A 16,115-nucleotide genomic window follows, 5' to 3' on the forward strand; every position below is an offset into this window, starting at 1 on the left:
AGACACGGTCTCCAAGGTTCACTAGCGCCCAAATATCAGGCCCTCCATGGAGCGCCCATGGACAGCCTCCTGAGGTCTTAGACTTCACAGAGATACCGTTAGCATATTCTTCACAGAAGAAACCTCGCTATGGTCGGTGGAACCTGCAGTGCAAAGGAAGAAAACACCTGTGAGTGCTGGCCGCCCGAAACACAGCTATCATCCATCACAAGTGTATTAATAGAACAGCGTGTGTGTGCGTTCGAGACAGATCTGCGCTCGGCAGGACCTTGTTCAGCTATTTGTGCCCACAGAAATGAGGTCTAACGTAAGACAGACGTAAGCTAAATGTGAGCAAGCATTTGTTACACATGTCGGCGAGCGCTGGTGTGTGCTGATTCTGCACTTCACCACAGATACGGCTATATTAAGAACAGCGATCTACTGTGTGTGTGTGTGTCGCGCACCTGTATCGCTTACGCAAGCAAGTGCTAATCTATCACAGATGCGGCGGTGACTTTTCTGTGGCGAATGCTTATGCAAACATGGACCAGTACACGGAAACAGGCCATGAACAAAATACATGAAGAAGAAGAAGTGGAAACACACACTGACCTTGTCAGGTGTTTGCTTGACGCATGGACCTCCATTTCGTTGCTCTTGAACTCGTTCAGCTCTTTGCGTATCGCCGCCTGCGAGGCATAAACAACAACAGTGAGCTCCTGATGAACACACACACACACACATCACCTGTTTCTGCCTGATGCTTTATAGAAATTATATGGCTTACACAGAATACTAACACCTATCATCATTTTCTACACACCCTCTGGCGCGTGTTTCTTCACTACACAACCATTCAAACGTTTGGGGTTGGAAAGTTTTTATTTATTTGTGAATGAAGTCTCTTCTGCTCACCCAGGCTGCATTTATTGGATCAAAAATACAGTCAAACTCAGTAATACAGTAACACTGAGAAATGTTTTCTATTTCAGTTCAAAAAGCTGGATTTTCAGCATCATTACTCCAGTCTTCAGCGTCACATGATCCTTCAGATATCAGTGTAATATGATGATTTGCTCTTTAAGAAACATTTATTATTATCAATGTTGAAAACAGTTGTGCACTTCATATTTTTGTGGAAATTGTCATACATTTAATTTCTCAGGATTCTTTGATGAATTAAAAATTATTTAAAAAAAAATAGAAATCTTTTGTAACATTATAAATGTCTTTACTGTAATGTTTGACCAATTTAATGCAGCCTTGATTAATAACAGAATTCATTTATTTCAAAAAAAGTAACTTGATAATGCTGTATGGAACTCTTTAACACACCATATACAACTTTTTCTGTAAAAAAAACGTTCTCGTATGACATTTTATTTTAATGTCATTCGAGATTCAACTCGTTTTTTTTAAGTCAGTTTAATATAATTACAACTCAGCAACTTAAGTTTTTAAGTTGATATAGGTCAACGTTTTTTTTTTACAATGTAGTATTTTGTATTTTAAATTATATCAAATGTCTCAGTGAAATGACTGGTCTTGTGTGTGGTGTCCTGTAGGGGGTGTGTGTGAGTCCACAACACACACACCTTATCTGCAGCCGACAGTCTCGTCCAGGGCTTGTCCGCTCTCCTGTCGTAATCCTGAGCTTTGGCCACTTCCACATAATCACTGAAACGGATCAGAATCTTCCGGTCCCGCAGCTCGTCCACAGTGGGCCGCTGGTTGAGCTGTGAGAGAGAGAGAGAGAGAGAGAGAGAGAGAGAGAGAGAGAGAGAGAGAGAGAGAGAGAGAGGTTTAGTTAACAGCTGCATAATGAACACTGTTAACACATGATGAGCTGCATCTTTCAATCTGTTGTAACTCCAACAAAAGACACAGACTACAGTTACTGTACGCTCATGATGAACTCATTTAGGAATGATTCAAGTCATAATATATACATTTATTTATTTACCATTGGTGTCTTTTTTCATTCTTATGTTTCTGCAAAGCCTCTCGGGGTTTAGTTTAAATGTTTTTACCACATAAAGGGGTTTGTGTCACTTTTTGTTTTGCCTAATGCTTTAATAAACATTAATCAGTGCTTTTCCATTAACTTCAGCATTTGAGGAATGCAATATTTGCAGAGTGGAGGTATTTGTGATTTTTCTCTTAAGAAGATTGTCCAATTATTATCAATAATATTCTTACACATATTTTGTATAGGGTTCATAGGGAGTTTATAGGTTCTGCTGCACATGCGTGACTGGTATTACAGCAGTAAAAGTGTTTTTCTTCAATAGCAGACTATGAGTGCATATGACAACAGAGCCGATGTGTGTGTGTATGTGTCTCTGTCAGGATTCACACACCTTTCTGTTCAGCCTTTGTTTGATTTCTCTTCTCTCCTCTTGTTCTGTCTGGTCATTCCTCTCTGCAAATCCAACAACAACAAAAAACACACATGAGAAGAAGCACACACACCGTCCACAGAGGAACAGACAGATTAACTTAATCCAGCGCACCACATGAAGAGCACGATTCACTCAACCTCACTCGTGTACGACGGCTAGAGTATCAGTGTCTTTAAGATAATAGATTCTCTTAAAGATGCAGTAAGCCATTTCTGAGAAACACGGTTGAAACTGGATGGGACCGAACGCCACACAACACACCAATGAGCCAATCAGCGGTAGGGGGCGTGTCCACTAATAATGAGGGAGGAAAGAGAGTGAGCCAATCAGCAGTAGGGGGCGTGTCCACTAATAATGAGGGAGGAAAGAGAGTGAGCCAATCAGCAGTAGGAGGCGTGTCCAATCATGATGTGGGAGGAGAGAAAGAGAGTGAGCCAATCAGCAGTAGGAGGCGTGTCCAATCATGATGAGGGAGGAGAGAGAGAGAGTGAGCGAGAGGGAGATTTGAAGAAAGACTGTAGAAAGAGAAATGGCTGAGAGACATTACAAAAGAGAAAAGGCCAGAGGAATATCAGAAGGGTTATGATCAGCGTTAATATTAGAAAAGCTTTCCAGCGCTGGACAGACCTCAGCGAGAAGGCCTGAGAACGGACACTGAGTAAACACTTTTGCTATGATACACAGAACCAAGATCTGCTGATGTTGTGAACAATGCAGTGAAGGGAGGGGTGTGTGTGTGTGTGTTTGGGTTGATTTCAAATATAAAGTGTTTCTCAGAAATCGCTTACTGCACTTTTAATTCAAATGTCAGTATATATTATATTCAAAATGTATATATAATTTTTTTTAATGAACATTATTAAACCAGTATTCGTATATTTTTCTGGTTTAGCTGTCAAACTGGTGTTGAGATCTGGTGAACGTGTGTGTCGCCAGCTGTCCTGAAGACCCCGGTCACCTCGTTCAGCAGAGCGCCAGATTACCGCATTTCTTTGATAGGCTTTATTCTCTCACAGCGCGGGATAACATTGTTCCCTTATATCTCCCTCTGTCAAATATGTGGATTATGAGAATCTGTGCTGCGGAGGACTTAACAGTCCACGTGTTAATCCAGTATGATTAAACTAACATAAACCACTTTGGAAAACGCTTTTAATGTTCCAGTTCCAGGACTCTGCTTGTTGCTCGTCCTTGCTTTGACTCTTAAAAATATTGATGGCATTGATGGTTCCGTGTTGAACATTTACCATCATTCTTTATAGTGTAAAAAAGGTTATTTTGAAAAATCACAATGATTAATTCACTTTTTTTTTTTTTAAAAACAGAAGTTCTTCGTTAGCACTTTATTTTACAGTCCTATTCCTCATGTGCATACTGTGCACTTATTACAGTAATTACAATAGTACTAACCCTAAACCTAACCTTCCAGTACCCAGCACACACATAACTGCACGTACTGTCAAAAAAAATGCAAGCAGAATGTTGTGTCTGAACTTCTGTTCTTGCCTGGAATGGCAGTTGTGTGAGAGTGTGTGTCAGCACAGACAGACACACACACACACACACACACACACAGGTGCGAGACTCCGCTAAATAAAGAAGACCCAGCACAAGTGTGCAAGGTTTGTAAAATTCCAAAGAAAAGCCGAAACAGAAAATAGCTTCTCAATTATTTATTTATTTTCTTATAGAGATCACTATAAATAATAACTAATAACTGAGTCTGATTTAGATTTATTTATTTATTTATTCTTATATTTTTTTACTATTATTTTAGTAAATTTAGTATTATTAAAATAGGGGTTGTATGGGGTTAATTTTGTTTGTGTATTTGTTATTAGTATTATCATTATAGGGTAAATCATGTGCTAGTTAATATAGGTTATAGAATGCTTTAGTGGAAGTTTATGTTTTATGAATGCAGTAAGGATAGATTGATATTGTCTGTGTGCAAGGACTGAATGTGGATGTGTTATTGTAACAAATCTAATTTTCTGGGAAGAATTAATAAAGTATCTAACTATCTATCTATCTATCTATCTGTCTATCTATCTAAATAATCATAAATTCATTAAACAAAAACAATTATAAGCAGTTAAATGAATCTGGGTTTCTGATCATGTGTAGATCTGTGTAATCACTGATATTATTGTGTCAAGATCCTGACAGATAATCTCTTTATTCCAACCTAATCTGATCAAACATGTGTAACCTCATGCTGTTCATTAGATTTACATGGAATATGTGTAGCTCAAATTCATTTGTCACACTGGAGGACGGTTTAAGTCAACTGAGAAAATTTTTTATTAAATTCAAAAATGAAAAAAGTGACCAGTTACTGCTTACAATTTAATGTTATGTGGTTTGGACCTTAAAGATGCATTTTTTAATCCTTATTTAACAATTTAACAAATTTTTGAAATCCTTTTTTCAAGATTTACAATTTTTAATAATTCTTCAAAATAAATATAAACATGTTTGACCCTTTTTTTTACTCATTTTTCACTTCATATATTAAACTCATTAAAAAATCGTAATTCATAAAATTAGTAAGTATGAGTATTTTACTATAAATTGAAATGCATAAATCTTGAAAAACAAAAACAAAGGTTATTTAAGTGTACCTGACCTAACTCTTAAAAATGACTTTTGTGGTCTATCCTAATCCAGTCAAGCAGTGTTGTTGAATACATCAAGTAGTTCATACACATGACCACACGAAGTAGATTTTAAATTTGAGCAGACACAATTGCTTTACTGTAAATAGAAATATGCACTTTCTTTTAAACATATAGAATATATGCATTTTAAACGCAGGTAACAAACATGATTGCAAAGTGTGACTATAACAATAACAAACACAGACAAATCCATTATAAGTAAAAAAAAAAAAAAAATCCATGGGAAAGAAAATAGTTTGTGTATGCAGCTCTAGTCTTTATCTGACAGCTGTGATACTCACGTTTGAGGATGTTTCTGCTCTCCAGCTCTTCCACTGCTGGTCTCTGACTCAATCTCCTGCGGAAAAACACCAAAATCACGTTCTGGACCATTTTCACGCAATCTCCAAAAGTGTCTGTGACAGCCTGTGATCAGCGCGCGTCAGTGGGGATCCCGCGAGCCGCGCATGTTACAGGCGAACCCTGCGTCCCATCTCGCGTCTAAACATCGCCGAGGATCATCGCGTCTAAAGCTCGTACACCTCCACATTTAGTATTATCTGTGCTGGAAACTCCCTGGTTTCACGGAGGAACGCGAACGGCACTTGCTCATGGATGCGCGCGTGCTACACGAAAGCCTCATCGACGAAGAAATAAGTAGAAAGTGACGGGTTGTATTAAAAGGTAATAGAAAAGAGTGAAAAAGAGCCAGAGATGAGCATCTGGTCCTGAGTTCTCTGAAGTCTCCGAGTGGTGTGATCCCGGAGATCCTTCACGCATCATTTATAAAGGGGGCGGCGCGTGCGGGAGAGATTCCTGCAGGAATATGCTGCAGTCAGGGAAAACACAACCTCTGATGGATGCTTTAATATACAAACACATCTATGCTGATTTCAACACAACACGGGAGAGAGATATAGAGCGATAAAGCAGAACAATTCAGTTGCAACAGGACACTATTGTTCGAAGGGAGATATCGTTCACTCTGGATATAGTCAATGATCGGTGTCTAAACGACGCGTCGAGAGACGTGTTGGGCGGGGCTTTCATATTCATAAGAAAACATGCATGTAAATTATGTAATCCTTCCACTTATTTCAGCAATAATGCGTTTTTATGATATTTAAAAGCTGCTCAACAACTTGACTTTCAAGCTCATGGTTAACCCAACAGTATAGCAACAATATCATGTGTTCGACAGCTGATAAAACACACTCTCAATGCATATCATTTACACAGTCTTAAAATTAATCATTTAATGTGGTTTGAATCAGCATTGGCATACTATCACACGTTTGTCTGTCTGAGAGGTCTCAAAACAACATCAATATGCAATAGTCTGAACAATAGATACTCCGATCTGAGGCGAGAGCATCCGGACGGAACGGGTGGTGTTGTGCTCATCCAAGCAGTGAGTTGTGATGGTGTTAAAAAGAAATAGATTTGACACATTTGTTGCATGAAACAACAAGACTGATCTTGTGTTGTCAGACTCAGCTCGGATAACTATGATAAGAATAGTCCTCGCGTTGAAATCTCCGGGACATTGGGACTCTAGGTGACTATAGTTTCACATCACTTCTTGACTGACAGATTCACATGACAGCTGAAGTCTTCTCTGTTCGCCCACTTTAATTGTCACATCAGAACATGACGCCATAAATCATAAACAGCGGGCTTAAGACTGACTTCACAAACTGCTGTTAAAAAATGCCGTACCAAATAAGAGATGGATTTTTAAAAATCCTGCCCGATTGGCCCCGATCCTGGAAATATTATCTGTGGGAAGATTAAGCCGAGGCGTGCGGGCCGGAAGCTCAGCTGGGATGCCATATTCACTGAAGCCTTTAAAGTCAACATGAAATCAAAATTGACTTGTCACGGGTATGGTGCGGATGAAGACAGGCAGACGGGAACAATACTCCAAAACAAACTTTTACTAGAATAAACTTACAAAAAGCTGGTACAGGCTGAAGGGTAACACTCAAACACAGTAACATAAACATTGACCGACAACTGAAAGGTGAAAGACAGGAACTTAAATACACAGAGGATGACGAGGGTACAACAGGTGATGACAATGAAGGATGATTAACTGATTAACTAGACAGGTGATGAAAATGAACTAATGATGATGAAGAAAACAAACAGAAAGTCCATGATAAACGTGACATGACTAGGCTATTCTTTTTTTTTTCTTTTTCTTTTTTTGGACTATAGCATTGTTTATTATAAATTATTTATTGGCGCACCTCATAATCTTGAATCAGAATAAGTTCCTCTTGCAGGAACTCTTCTCTTCTCTAATGACGAGGGCGGGGCAACCTGTCACTCACATGTGATCAGCCAATAGCAAACCACAACCATCCAATCATCCAATCAATTCCCCATAGACAACTCAAACCCCGCCCACATTTGTTCTTGTTTGAGAAGCCGTTTTACTCGATATCCGGCACAATATGGAAGACAAGACAACTTCTGTCTCGTGCCGACTAAAAATGAAAAGATTAATTTCAACATTTACTAATACATTATTAAAATCAAAATGTCTATGGCTCAGAGGTTGCTTTGCTCCCGTCAGAGATAAAAACTCAAACTACATTTAGTGTACACATGAAACCAATGCTTCCTACATGAAACTTACAGACTATAAAAGGGCGGGATGTGAAAAACAGTGTCTATTCTACATGTATAAACCTGAATTACACCACATAAATCCAGCATTTCTGAAATATACAGCATGCACTATAGAGAGAATGCTTATGAAATCTTATAATACAGAATTCCTCTTGTAATACAACATCTCAAAAGGCATTTTGTTCTTTTGAATAGAGAACGCCCTGCAAACCTTCTCATTCAGACACGCAAACGCCCCAAAGAAGGCTCTCGCTCCTTCCTGACCATAACTTCTGAAACATGAGGGGTGGATATGAAGGTATTTTTGGTGCAAATCAACTGAACGCCTGTGACAGTGGAACTTGTAGTTGTAGACAATAGCCACACATGTGTATCAGTGAATTTGTAGTCACAGAGAGAAATGTTTTAAGAGTTGCAAACTTGTAGACTTTTTTTTCTCTCCCACAAACACAACACAACAGATACACATTCTCAACTTCTTCATTGCAGGTGCACAAATCCCATTCTACAAATCACAAATTAAGAAATTTGTACGCTCACATTTTTGCTACAGTTGCTGCAGTGAATATGGTGCAAAACGCATTCACACACCCGCATCAACAAATGTGAAGTCACGGAGAAATGTTGCACATCCGCAAATCAGTGTGTGCATTCATCCAATGAGAGTTGCACACTTGTAGAATATTTTCTCACAAATGTCTTGGATATATTTCTAGCACAAACACAAGTACATAACTACAACTGCTTGAATCTGCTGTGACGAATCTCAAACACTGTTTTCGCCTTCAAGTGACAAGTTTCGCGCGCTCTCCCTTTTGCACCGAGACAAATGGAGCAAAAGTGAGTTGTGCATCTGTAGAGGCAGTGGGCGGAGCCGACATTAATATTCATGAGTTTCCCGGGCATGCGCGTGTCAAACTGCTCATTTTAGTTCACGCTCCTCATTTCTCAGCAGGTTTAATGGATTATTTCAAAAAAAGGCGCGACCGTAAACTACAATTGTCTATCGTTTCGTAAAGTTCATAAGGTTTTTATTAGTTTGCCCGTTTTGGGCTTTCGTCAATGACTGAAGATTGCATTCACTTCGTGTAGGCTATTATAAAGTACAGAAAACTTCAACTCGTTCATTTGGTTCTGCTTTTCCTTTGAACAATGCAATGCTTTAAAACTAACTTTAGTTATCATCTGTTGAATGTAACTGCAATATTTTTTTTTTATTAACAAGATATACATTTACAAAAAATATCACAAGGTTTAAAGTTCCACTTTTACCGTGAAACCAAAAATTCCAGAACACCTTAGATAGGCTATAGCGATAGGCTATAGAATGTTCCAAATACATGAGCCAATTACCATTTAATTGATCTATTACTTCTGTTACCTTACCTTATGAAGCATTAAAACTGTCATCTCTGGAAATGACTGAAATAACATCCACAACCATATCAGTGGTCTAATAAACATTTTGCTCCATATACTGATGTTTCTCATTGCCATATTTTTTTCTTTGACCTTATGTTGCACTGTGTACCTGGATGAATATGATGATCATTGATACAAACGGGCAAGAATTCAATCAATTGATCACAAATGACAGCTAAGACATTTATAATCTTACAAAAAAATCTAATAATTAAATAAATGTTGTTCTTTTGAACTTGCTAGTCATAAACAGTCCTGAAAACAGATGCTGTAGTGATTTCCATGCACACCTCATTAAGCAGCACAACCATTTTCGTCTGATAATAATCAGAAATGTTTTTGAGCAGCAAATCAGTATTAGAATGATTTCTGAAGGATCAAGTGACACTGAAATCTGGTGTAATGAGCTCTGCCATCACAATATATTTTTTTAAACATTAAAATAGAAAACAGTTGATAAAATATTTCACAATATTTTCAGATAAATGTAGTCTTGTACCCTACTAATACCAAACTTTTGAACAGTAGTGTAGGCTATTATTATATCAAAACCAGCACAAGCACACTTTGTAATCAAAATATATATAGCCTATATTTTTTAATTGTTACATTATTTTGTAATGTAATTTGGCCAGTAGGCCATGTATATTTGTAAATATATATTTTTGTGAACATCAAATTGGTTGCTTATTCTATTCCATAAAATAATGTTAAATATTTCTCTCATGTACTTATTAAAGCAACATATTCATGCTTGTGTGTGGTCTTAAATTATTTGGCTTATTTAAATAAACAAGAATTTAAGAACAATCACATATTTAATATGTTTCCCTCTTGTAATTTATATGTTAGTCCATAGATACATTTATGCAGGTTTATTTCATTTATTGCATTCAACAAATGATAACATTTTAGTAAAAGACACAGTTTTAAAGCCTCGCAAGCTACAATTTATACAACGAGTTACGTGTTATGTATAAAGGCCTATACACGAAGTGAATGCAATCTTCAGTCATTGACGAAAGCCCAAAACGGGCAAACTAATAAAAACCTTATGAACTTTACGAAACGATAGACAATTGTAGTTTACGGTCGCGCCTTTTTTTGAAATAATCCATTAAACCTGCTGAGAAATGAGGAGCGTGAACTAAAATGAGCAGTTTGACACGCGCATGCCCGGGAAACTCATGAATATTAATGTCGGCTCCGCCCACTGCCTCTACAGATGCACAACTCACTTTTGCTCCATTTGTCTCGGTGCAAAAGGGAGAGCGCGCGAAACTTGTCACTTGAAGGCGAAAACAGTGTTTGAGATTCGTCACAGCAGATTCAAGCAGTTGTAGTTATGTACTTGTGTTTGTGCTAGAAATATATCCAAGACATTTGTGAGAAAATATTCTACAAGTGTGCAACTCTCATTGGATGAATGCACACACTGATTTGCGGATGTGCAACATTTCTCCGTGACTTCACATTTGTTGATGCGGGTGTGTGAATGCGTTTTGCACCATATTCACTGCAGCAACTGTAGCAAAAATGTGAGCGTACAAATTTCTTAATTTGTGATTTGTAGAATGGGATTTGTGCACCTGCAATGAAGAAGTTGAGAATGTGTATCTGTTGTGTTGTGTTTGTGGGAGAGAAAAAAAAGTCTACAAGTTTGCAACTCTTAAAACATTTCTCTCTGTGACTACAAATTCACTGATACACATGTGTGGCTATTGTCTACAACTACAAGTTCCACTGTCACAGGCGTTCAGTTGATTTGCACCAAAAATACCTTCATAGGTGGATGTATATTACAGTTTTTCTCAGTCGCTTTGGTGCATTTTTCACATCATCCCTAACATGTGCAAAATAATAAGTGCATTTCTCAGAACAATTTGTACAAACTGCAATATACAATAGATATGTTTCTAAAGCTAGTCAGTCACTAAAAATCTTTAGTACATCTCTCAAAAGTAAATATTCATGCCAATGATCATGTCAGTGTCATCAGAATGATAAGTCATTGAGTCATTGTTCACGAACAAGGTCGTCAAAATGTTTAGGCATGTTGTCAATGTAACTGTATACTTTGACAGTATTACCTGATGTAAACTTGGCTACAGTTTGGATGACAGTTACTGTATTGAAAATGCACAAGGCTGCACTTCTATGGCATATCAATTTCAACAGTACTATTTACATATTACTGTATGTGGGTTATTGATTGAAAGAGACTGGACAGGATTATGTTTTTCACAGCTCTCTATAAACAGACCCCTCTCATCATCAGGGATGACAGCCCTGTAGAGAGTCTCTAAAAAGTTGAGTAGATGCTGGGTGTTGTATGGCCCTATAAGGGGAATATGGGTTAGGACACCATGCTCCGAAATAGCAGCACACATGGTGATATTTCCTCCCCGTTGGCCTGGCAAATCCACAGTAGCTCTGTGACCGATGATATTCCGACCCCGCCTTCTGCATTTGCTCAGGTTGAAGCCAGCCTCATCCACGTATACAAAGTTGTGAGAGGGTTCACTTGATTCCAACTCCATTATATGCTATATCCCAGAACACACAGTTTAATTTGTTTTGTGTAAATGTGTAAAACTATGCTTGAGAGTTTATAACAAATAGACAAACAATTTTGCATGTAATGGCTTATGCAAGGAACTAATGCCTAGATGTTTTGAGGGGTAAGACTATTCAACAGAGAACCATCTACTATATTTTGATCACCATGACATGAGCAATTGAAAATGTGGAAAAAAAGTGACACTTGTACATTATCAATTGCAATATGTACAAAAGCAATTGCAATTTGTTCAAAGGAATAAGAAATTGCTTTAATGATGTGCACAAGTGACTAGATGATTTGGAATTTGTACAAGTAGTATCAAGAATTGCACTTTTGATCTAAGAAATGCACCAAAGCGACTGAGAAAAACTGTAAGTGACCCAGCGATGTGTCAGAGCGATCAGCGGTTTGCAGGAACAGCTCCTGATGTGAGTGTCAGTGAGTGTTCGTGAGTCGGCCTGGATCTCACTGGATGTCATTGCTCACTGAGATGTGTTGTAATGCCCGGGCCAGCCAGCGAAGGCTCTGAAGGGGCTTCAGACAGTCACTGGCAGCATGGGTGGCCATAATGGCTTTGATTGATGGCCAAGTGTGTCTAGGACACCCTGAGGGACAAGGACGCCAGGGATCATTATAGAAGTTTACATCCATGCTTAACAATGGTTTGAGCGTTTATGTAACTTCCGGGGTCATTCTTCGAGTGTCATTTGGATTCCTGACTGCATGTTAAGAAATTAGATGTAGGCCTACAAGACCTTGTATAAAGGAACTGAAGTCTTGTCTGTGCTGGGGGGGGGGGGGGGGGGGGTAAAATTGTTGTATAAACAATTTTACTCAGAAATGTCACAAATAATTGCAAAGAATGGGCAAGCAGCACATCAAATTAAATGTGAAACTTTAAAGTGGATGGATGGATGGATGGATGGATGGATGGATGGATGGATGGATGGATGGATGGATGGATGGATGGATGGATGGATAGAGATAGATAGAGATATATAGATAGATAGATAGATAGATAGATAGATAGATAGATAGATAGATAGATAGAGATAGATAGATAGATAGATAGATAGATAGATAGATAGATAGATAGATAGATAGATAGATAGATAGATAGATAGATAGATAGATAGATGTCAAACAGAAAGGATTTTGAGCCCTATTCAAAAATGCTGTTTCTACAGTTTAGTAAATATATATATATAAATAAAGGCTTAAACATGAAAGCAATTTTACTCTGAGCCCTCTTTGAATAATTCATCAAATCTGGCGTCTGACCCCAGGTCTGCTCTTTAGAACAGAGCGACACATGAGACAGAGAGCCGGTGTGTCCCTGCGTGACCGTCACAGGATCAGTGTGAGCTCTCATCTTCAAACACACAGACACACACACACACACACATCTACAGTCACTCTCAATCTGAGGAACTTCACAAACACAGGACACAACAAATCCAAATCATCCATTACAAGAACATGGATTAATTGACATAAACGGCTCACTCTTCAGAAAGGATGCTTGGTTTACCTCAAATGCATTATAAAGACTATAGAAAGCATATTTATACTGTATCCAGTCGAGATACTAATTGCTTCATGCATTGTTTTTGACCTATTCAGCTCTTTCCCTAAATAGATCGTATCCTCATGTGGCCAGAGCTGGGAATGAACACAAATCGATTTGCTGTTGGGTTAAAACAATGTCTGCTATTGGAGGAACCGTCTATTTGTGGCCCACAGAGCAACTCGGCTCTTTCCAGTCATTGATTTTCCAATACTGGGATTTTCATTGGAAACAGCTCGGTGGATTGGGGCTGTATGAGAAACTATATTACTGTATCTGTGGAGTCGACAAAACACCATTCCTTTCTTGGTGCATTTGGATTACTATTTTGTTTTTTGTTATTGTGTCCTAATTTACCATATTTTTTGGTAAGACTTTACATGAAGATTCAATTAGTTAGCATAAGTTAACATGAACTAACAATTAAAATTACTTTGTTAATGTTGTGTTCATTTCAACACTACTACAGGTTTTCCTGCTTGAATATTGATTATTTTCCTCATATTCTCCATTGTTGCGGCTCCTCTCTTCCCAGTCTGTCAGTAACGCTCTGTTTACTTCCTGTCTCTATGAAGCCCCTCCTTCTGAAAAGCACACTGTGCTCTGATTGGTCGGCTGGATCAGTGTGTTGTGATTGGTCGAGCGCTTCCAGTGTGTTTGGGAAATGTCCCGCCCCTTACCATAACCACCAGTTTAACACACTAACAAACTCAACCAGGCCCCGCCCCTTTATTCTGCGTATTAATTATTATAATGAGGAATATTGTGACGTGTTCGTTCCCGGAAGAAACTCAAGACTACAATGGAGGCGTTTCAGGAGTTCAGAAACACTGACACTGATATAGAGAAGAACTGGAGCTTTCTCATGATCACACAGCAACATCACACACTATACACAGATCAACATGTAAAAAAGCATAAGAGACATTTAAACAATGCATTGATCATTTTTGGTTAATGTTAGTCAATGCATTGACTGTTAGGCTTTAAAGTGTTACCGTAATTTTTTTACACTTCTGTTGACATGCTCTTTGAAATACGTGTAGGCTACTGATCACAATAAAACCAGCAGTGTATTGGGAAATTAAAAAGAGAGTCCTTCTTTAAACAGGACACGAGACTTGGAAAGCCTCGCACTGAAGATCTGGAGTACGCAGATCTGATGCACAGGAATGTGGGCGCTCATAATTGCTTGTGTCTGGCATTGTGCCTCTGATGACTTAATTAGCACGTGTATTCAAATGTAAATATAGCGCTTTCACTGCTGGATGTCAGATCTGTGCGGCGACAGCGTGTACTTCCAGGATCGGGGCTTTTTTGGAGTTGTAAAGACGATGTCACATTCGGTTCTAGCGTCATATGCACAGTCACTTATGATATCTATAGTTATGAAGCCTGGCTGTGAAGCAGAGCTTAATTTAGCAGAGAGAAAACAGTCCAGAAGCACACAGTCAATAATCCTGCAGCGCTGATGGGGAAACTGGTGCAAACCGGCAAACTCCATTACCACACACCACTGGTGAAGCCCGGCGAGATGTGCACAGGCACACATACACACTAATGAAGAACGCACACATGTGCAAACAAGTGTTCATTCAGCACAGAGGGAACATGCACACTGTGAAGTGTACTGAACATTTTGTTTCTGCCTTGAGGGAAGAAATAAAGCCATGCAATCGGGGACGACATTTGATCACTGTTACAGGACGGCTGTTCGTGACTTTGCTTTGTAGGTTGTACTGTAAAGAGGTTTTCTAAGGAACCGCGATTAATATTTCAGAGAGACTCCCCTACAGTGCCACACATCTAGCTATTATTGACTGGCTGCTGTTGCCTAGCAACTCCAGCTGCCATCGAATGCTCTGGAGAGGGTAATGATCCGGTGTGTGTGTGTGTGTGAGTGCGAGTCGTGCCGAGGTGATTTGGGCTATAAATGGCTGATTCTTTAAATAGAAACTGAAGTCTTGGGTGTTTTCTGGAAGGAGGAACTATTCCCTAGCATTGTACAATACGTGACATCCACACAATAGGCATCAATTTACAGGAATCTTATAGAGATTTTTTTTTTTGTCTTCACAAGGCACTGCAGTTTTTAAGATGCAGTCTCAAAATGCAGTTTGTGAAATATAAGACATCATTAATTCAGTTTAAACAATAACATTATGTAACGGTTAATGCACAGTTTGCTGATGTGACCAGGATCTGATGTTAAACTGCTTAAGAAATAATAAATGGGTGTAAAATATTAGTTTGAGTTGGAATAATTGTATTATGCCAGCAAGAAGAAGAGCATATGCGGAGTGATATGATGTGGGACTATAGATAGATAGTACAGAAGGAAAACGTTTGCGACGGTTTGTTACACAATTAAGCTGAGAACCGTGAAATAATACAGTAATAATGATTTTTGTTCTGTGTTCTGTTCTCAGAGGCATTCATGAAGACAAGACCGCTTTTGTTCTAATGATTATTTCATGTAGTTCACTGAATAAAATAGTGCTGTCAAATCTATTAATCGCATCTAAGTATGTGTTTATGTACCGGTATATGTGTGTGTGTGAGTATATATATTTGCACACACACACACACACACACACACACACACACACACACACACACACACACACACACACACACACACACACACAAACACACACACAACTGAGTCGCTACATTATATTACTCAGTAAAGAGGCAGTAGCGTCGCTGTTTTTGAAGTAATTAAACTCGCAGCTTCATTGCTAGAGAGACGTTGAACAGATGCAGGTAATTCACACACATCTCTCTCTCTCTCTCTCTATATATATATATATATATATATTATTATTATTTTTGTTCTGTCTGTCTCTCTCTCTCTCTCTCTCGTTCAAATAAATGTTGTA

At 38.5% G+C, this 16,115-nt stretch overlaps 1 protein-coding gene across 1 annotated transcript in view; it reads right to left on the minus strand.

The window, feature by feature from the left end:
- Positions 1–16,115, minus strand: part of phactr3b (phosphatase and actin regulator 3b) — a 90,693-nt gene that overhangs the window by 414 nt on the left and 74,164 nt on the right. Inside the window, exons 9-13 of the mRNA XM_079597607.1 lie at positions 5,347–5,402; positions 2,343–2,404; positions 1,578–1,718; positions 595–671; positions 1–143 (exon numbers count right to left, since the gene is read on the minus strand). The exon at positions 1–143 is cut by the window's left edge and continues 414 nt beyond it. Coding sequence (XP_079453733.1) covers positions 128–143; positions 595–671; positions 1,578–1,718; positions 2,343–2,404; positions 5,347–5,402 — 352 coding nt within the window. The 3' untranslated portion in view covers positions 1–127. The remainder of the gene's footprint in view (positions 144–594; positions 672–1,577; positions 1,719–2,342; positions 2,405–5,346; positions 5,403–16,115) is intronic.

Source organism: Phoxinus phoxinus (genome assembly GCF_949152265.1).
Source record: "Phoxinus phoxinus genome assembly, chromosome: 22".
In the NCBI taxonomy this organism is placed as follows: Eukaryota; Metazoa; Chordata; class Actinopteri; order Cypriniformes; family Leuciscidae; genus Phoxinus; species Phoxinus phoxinus.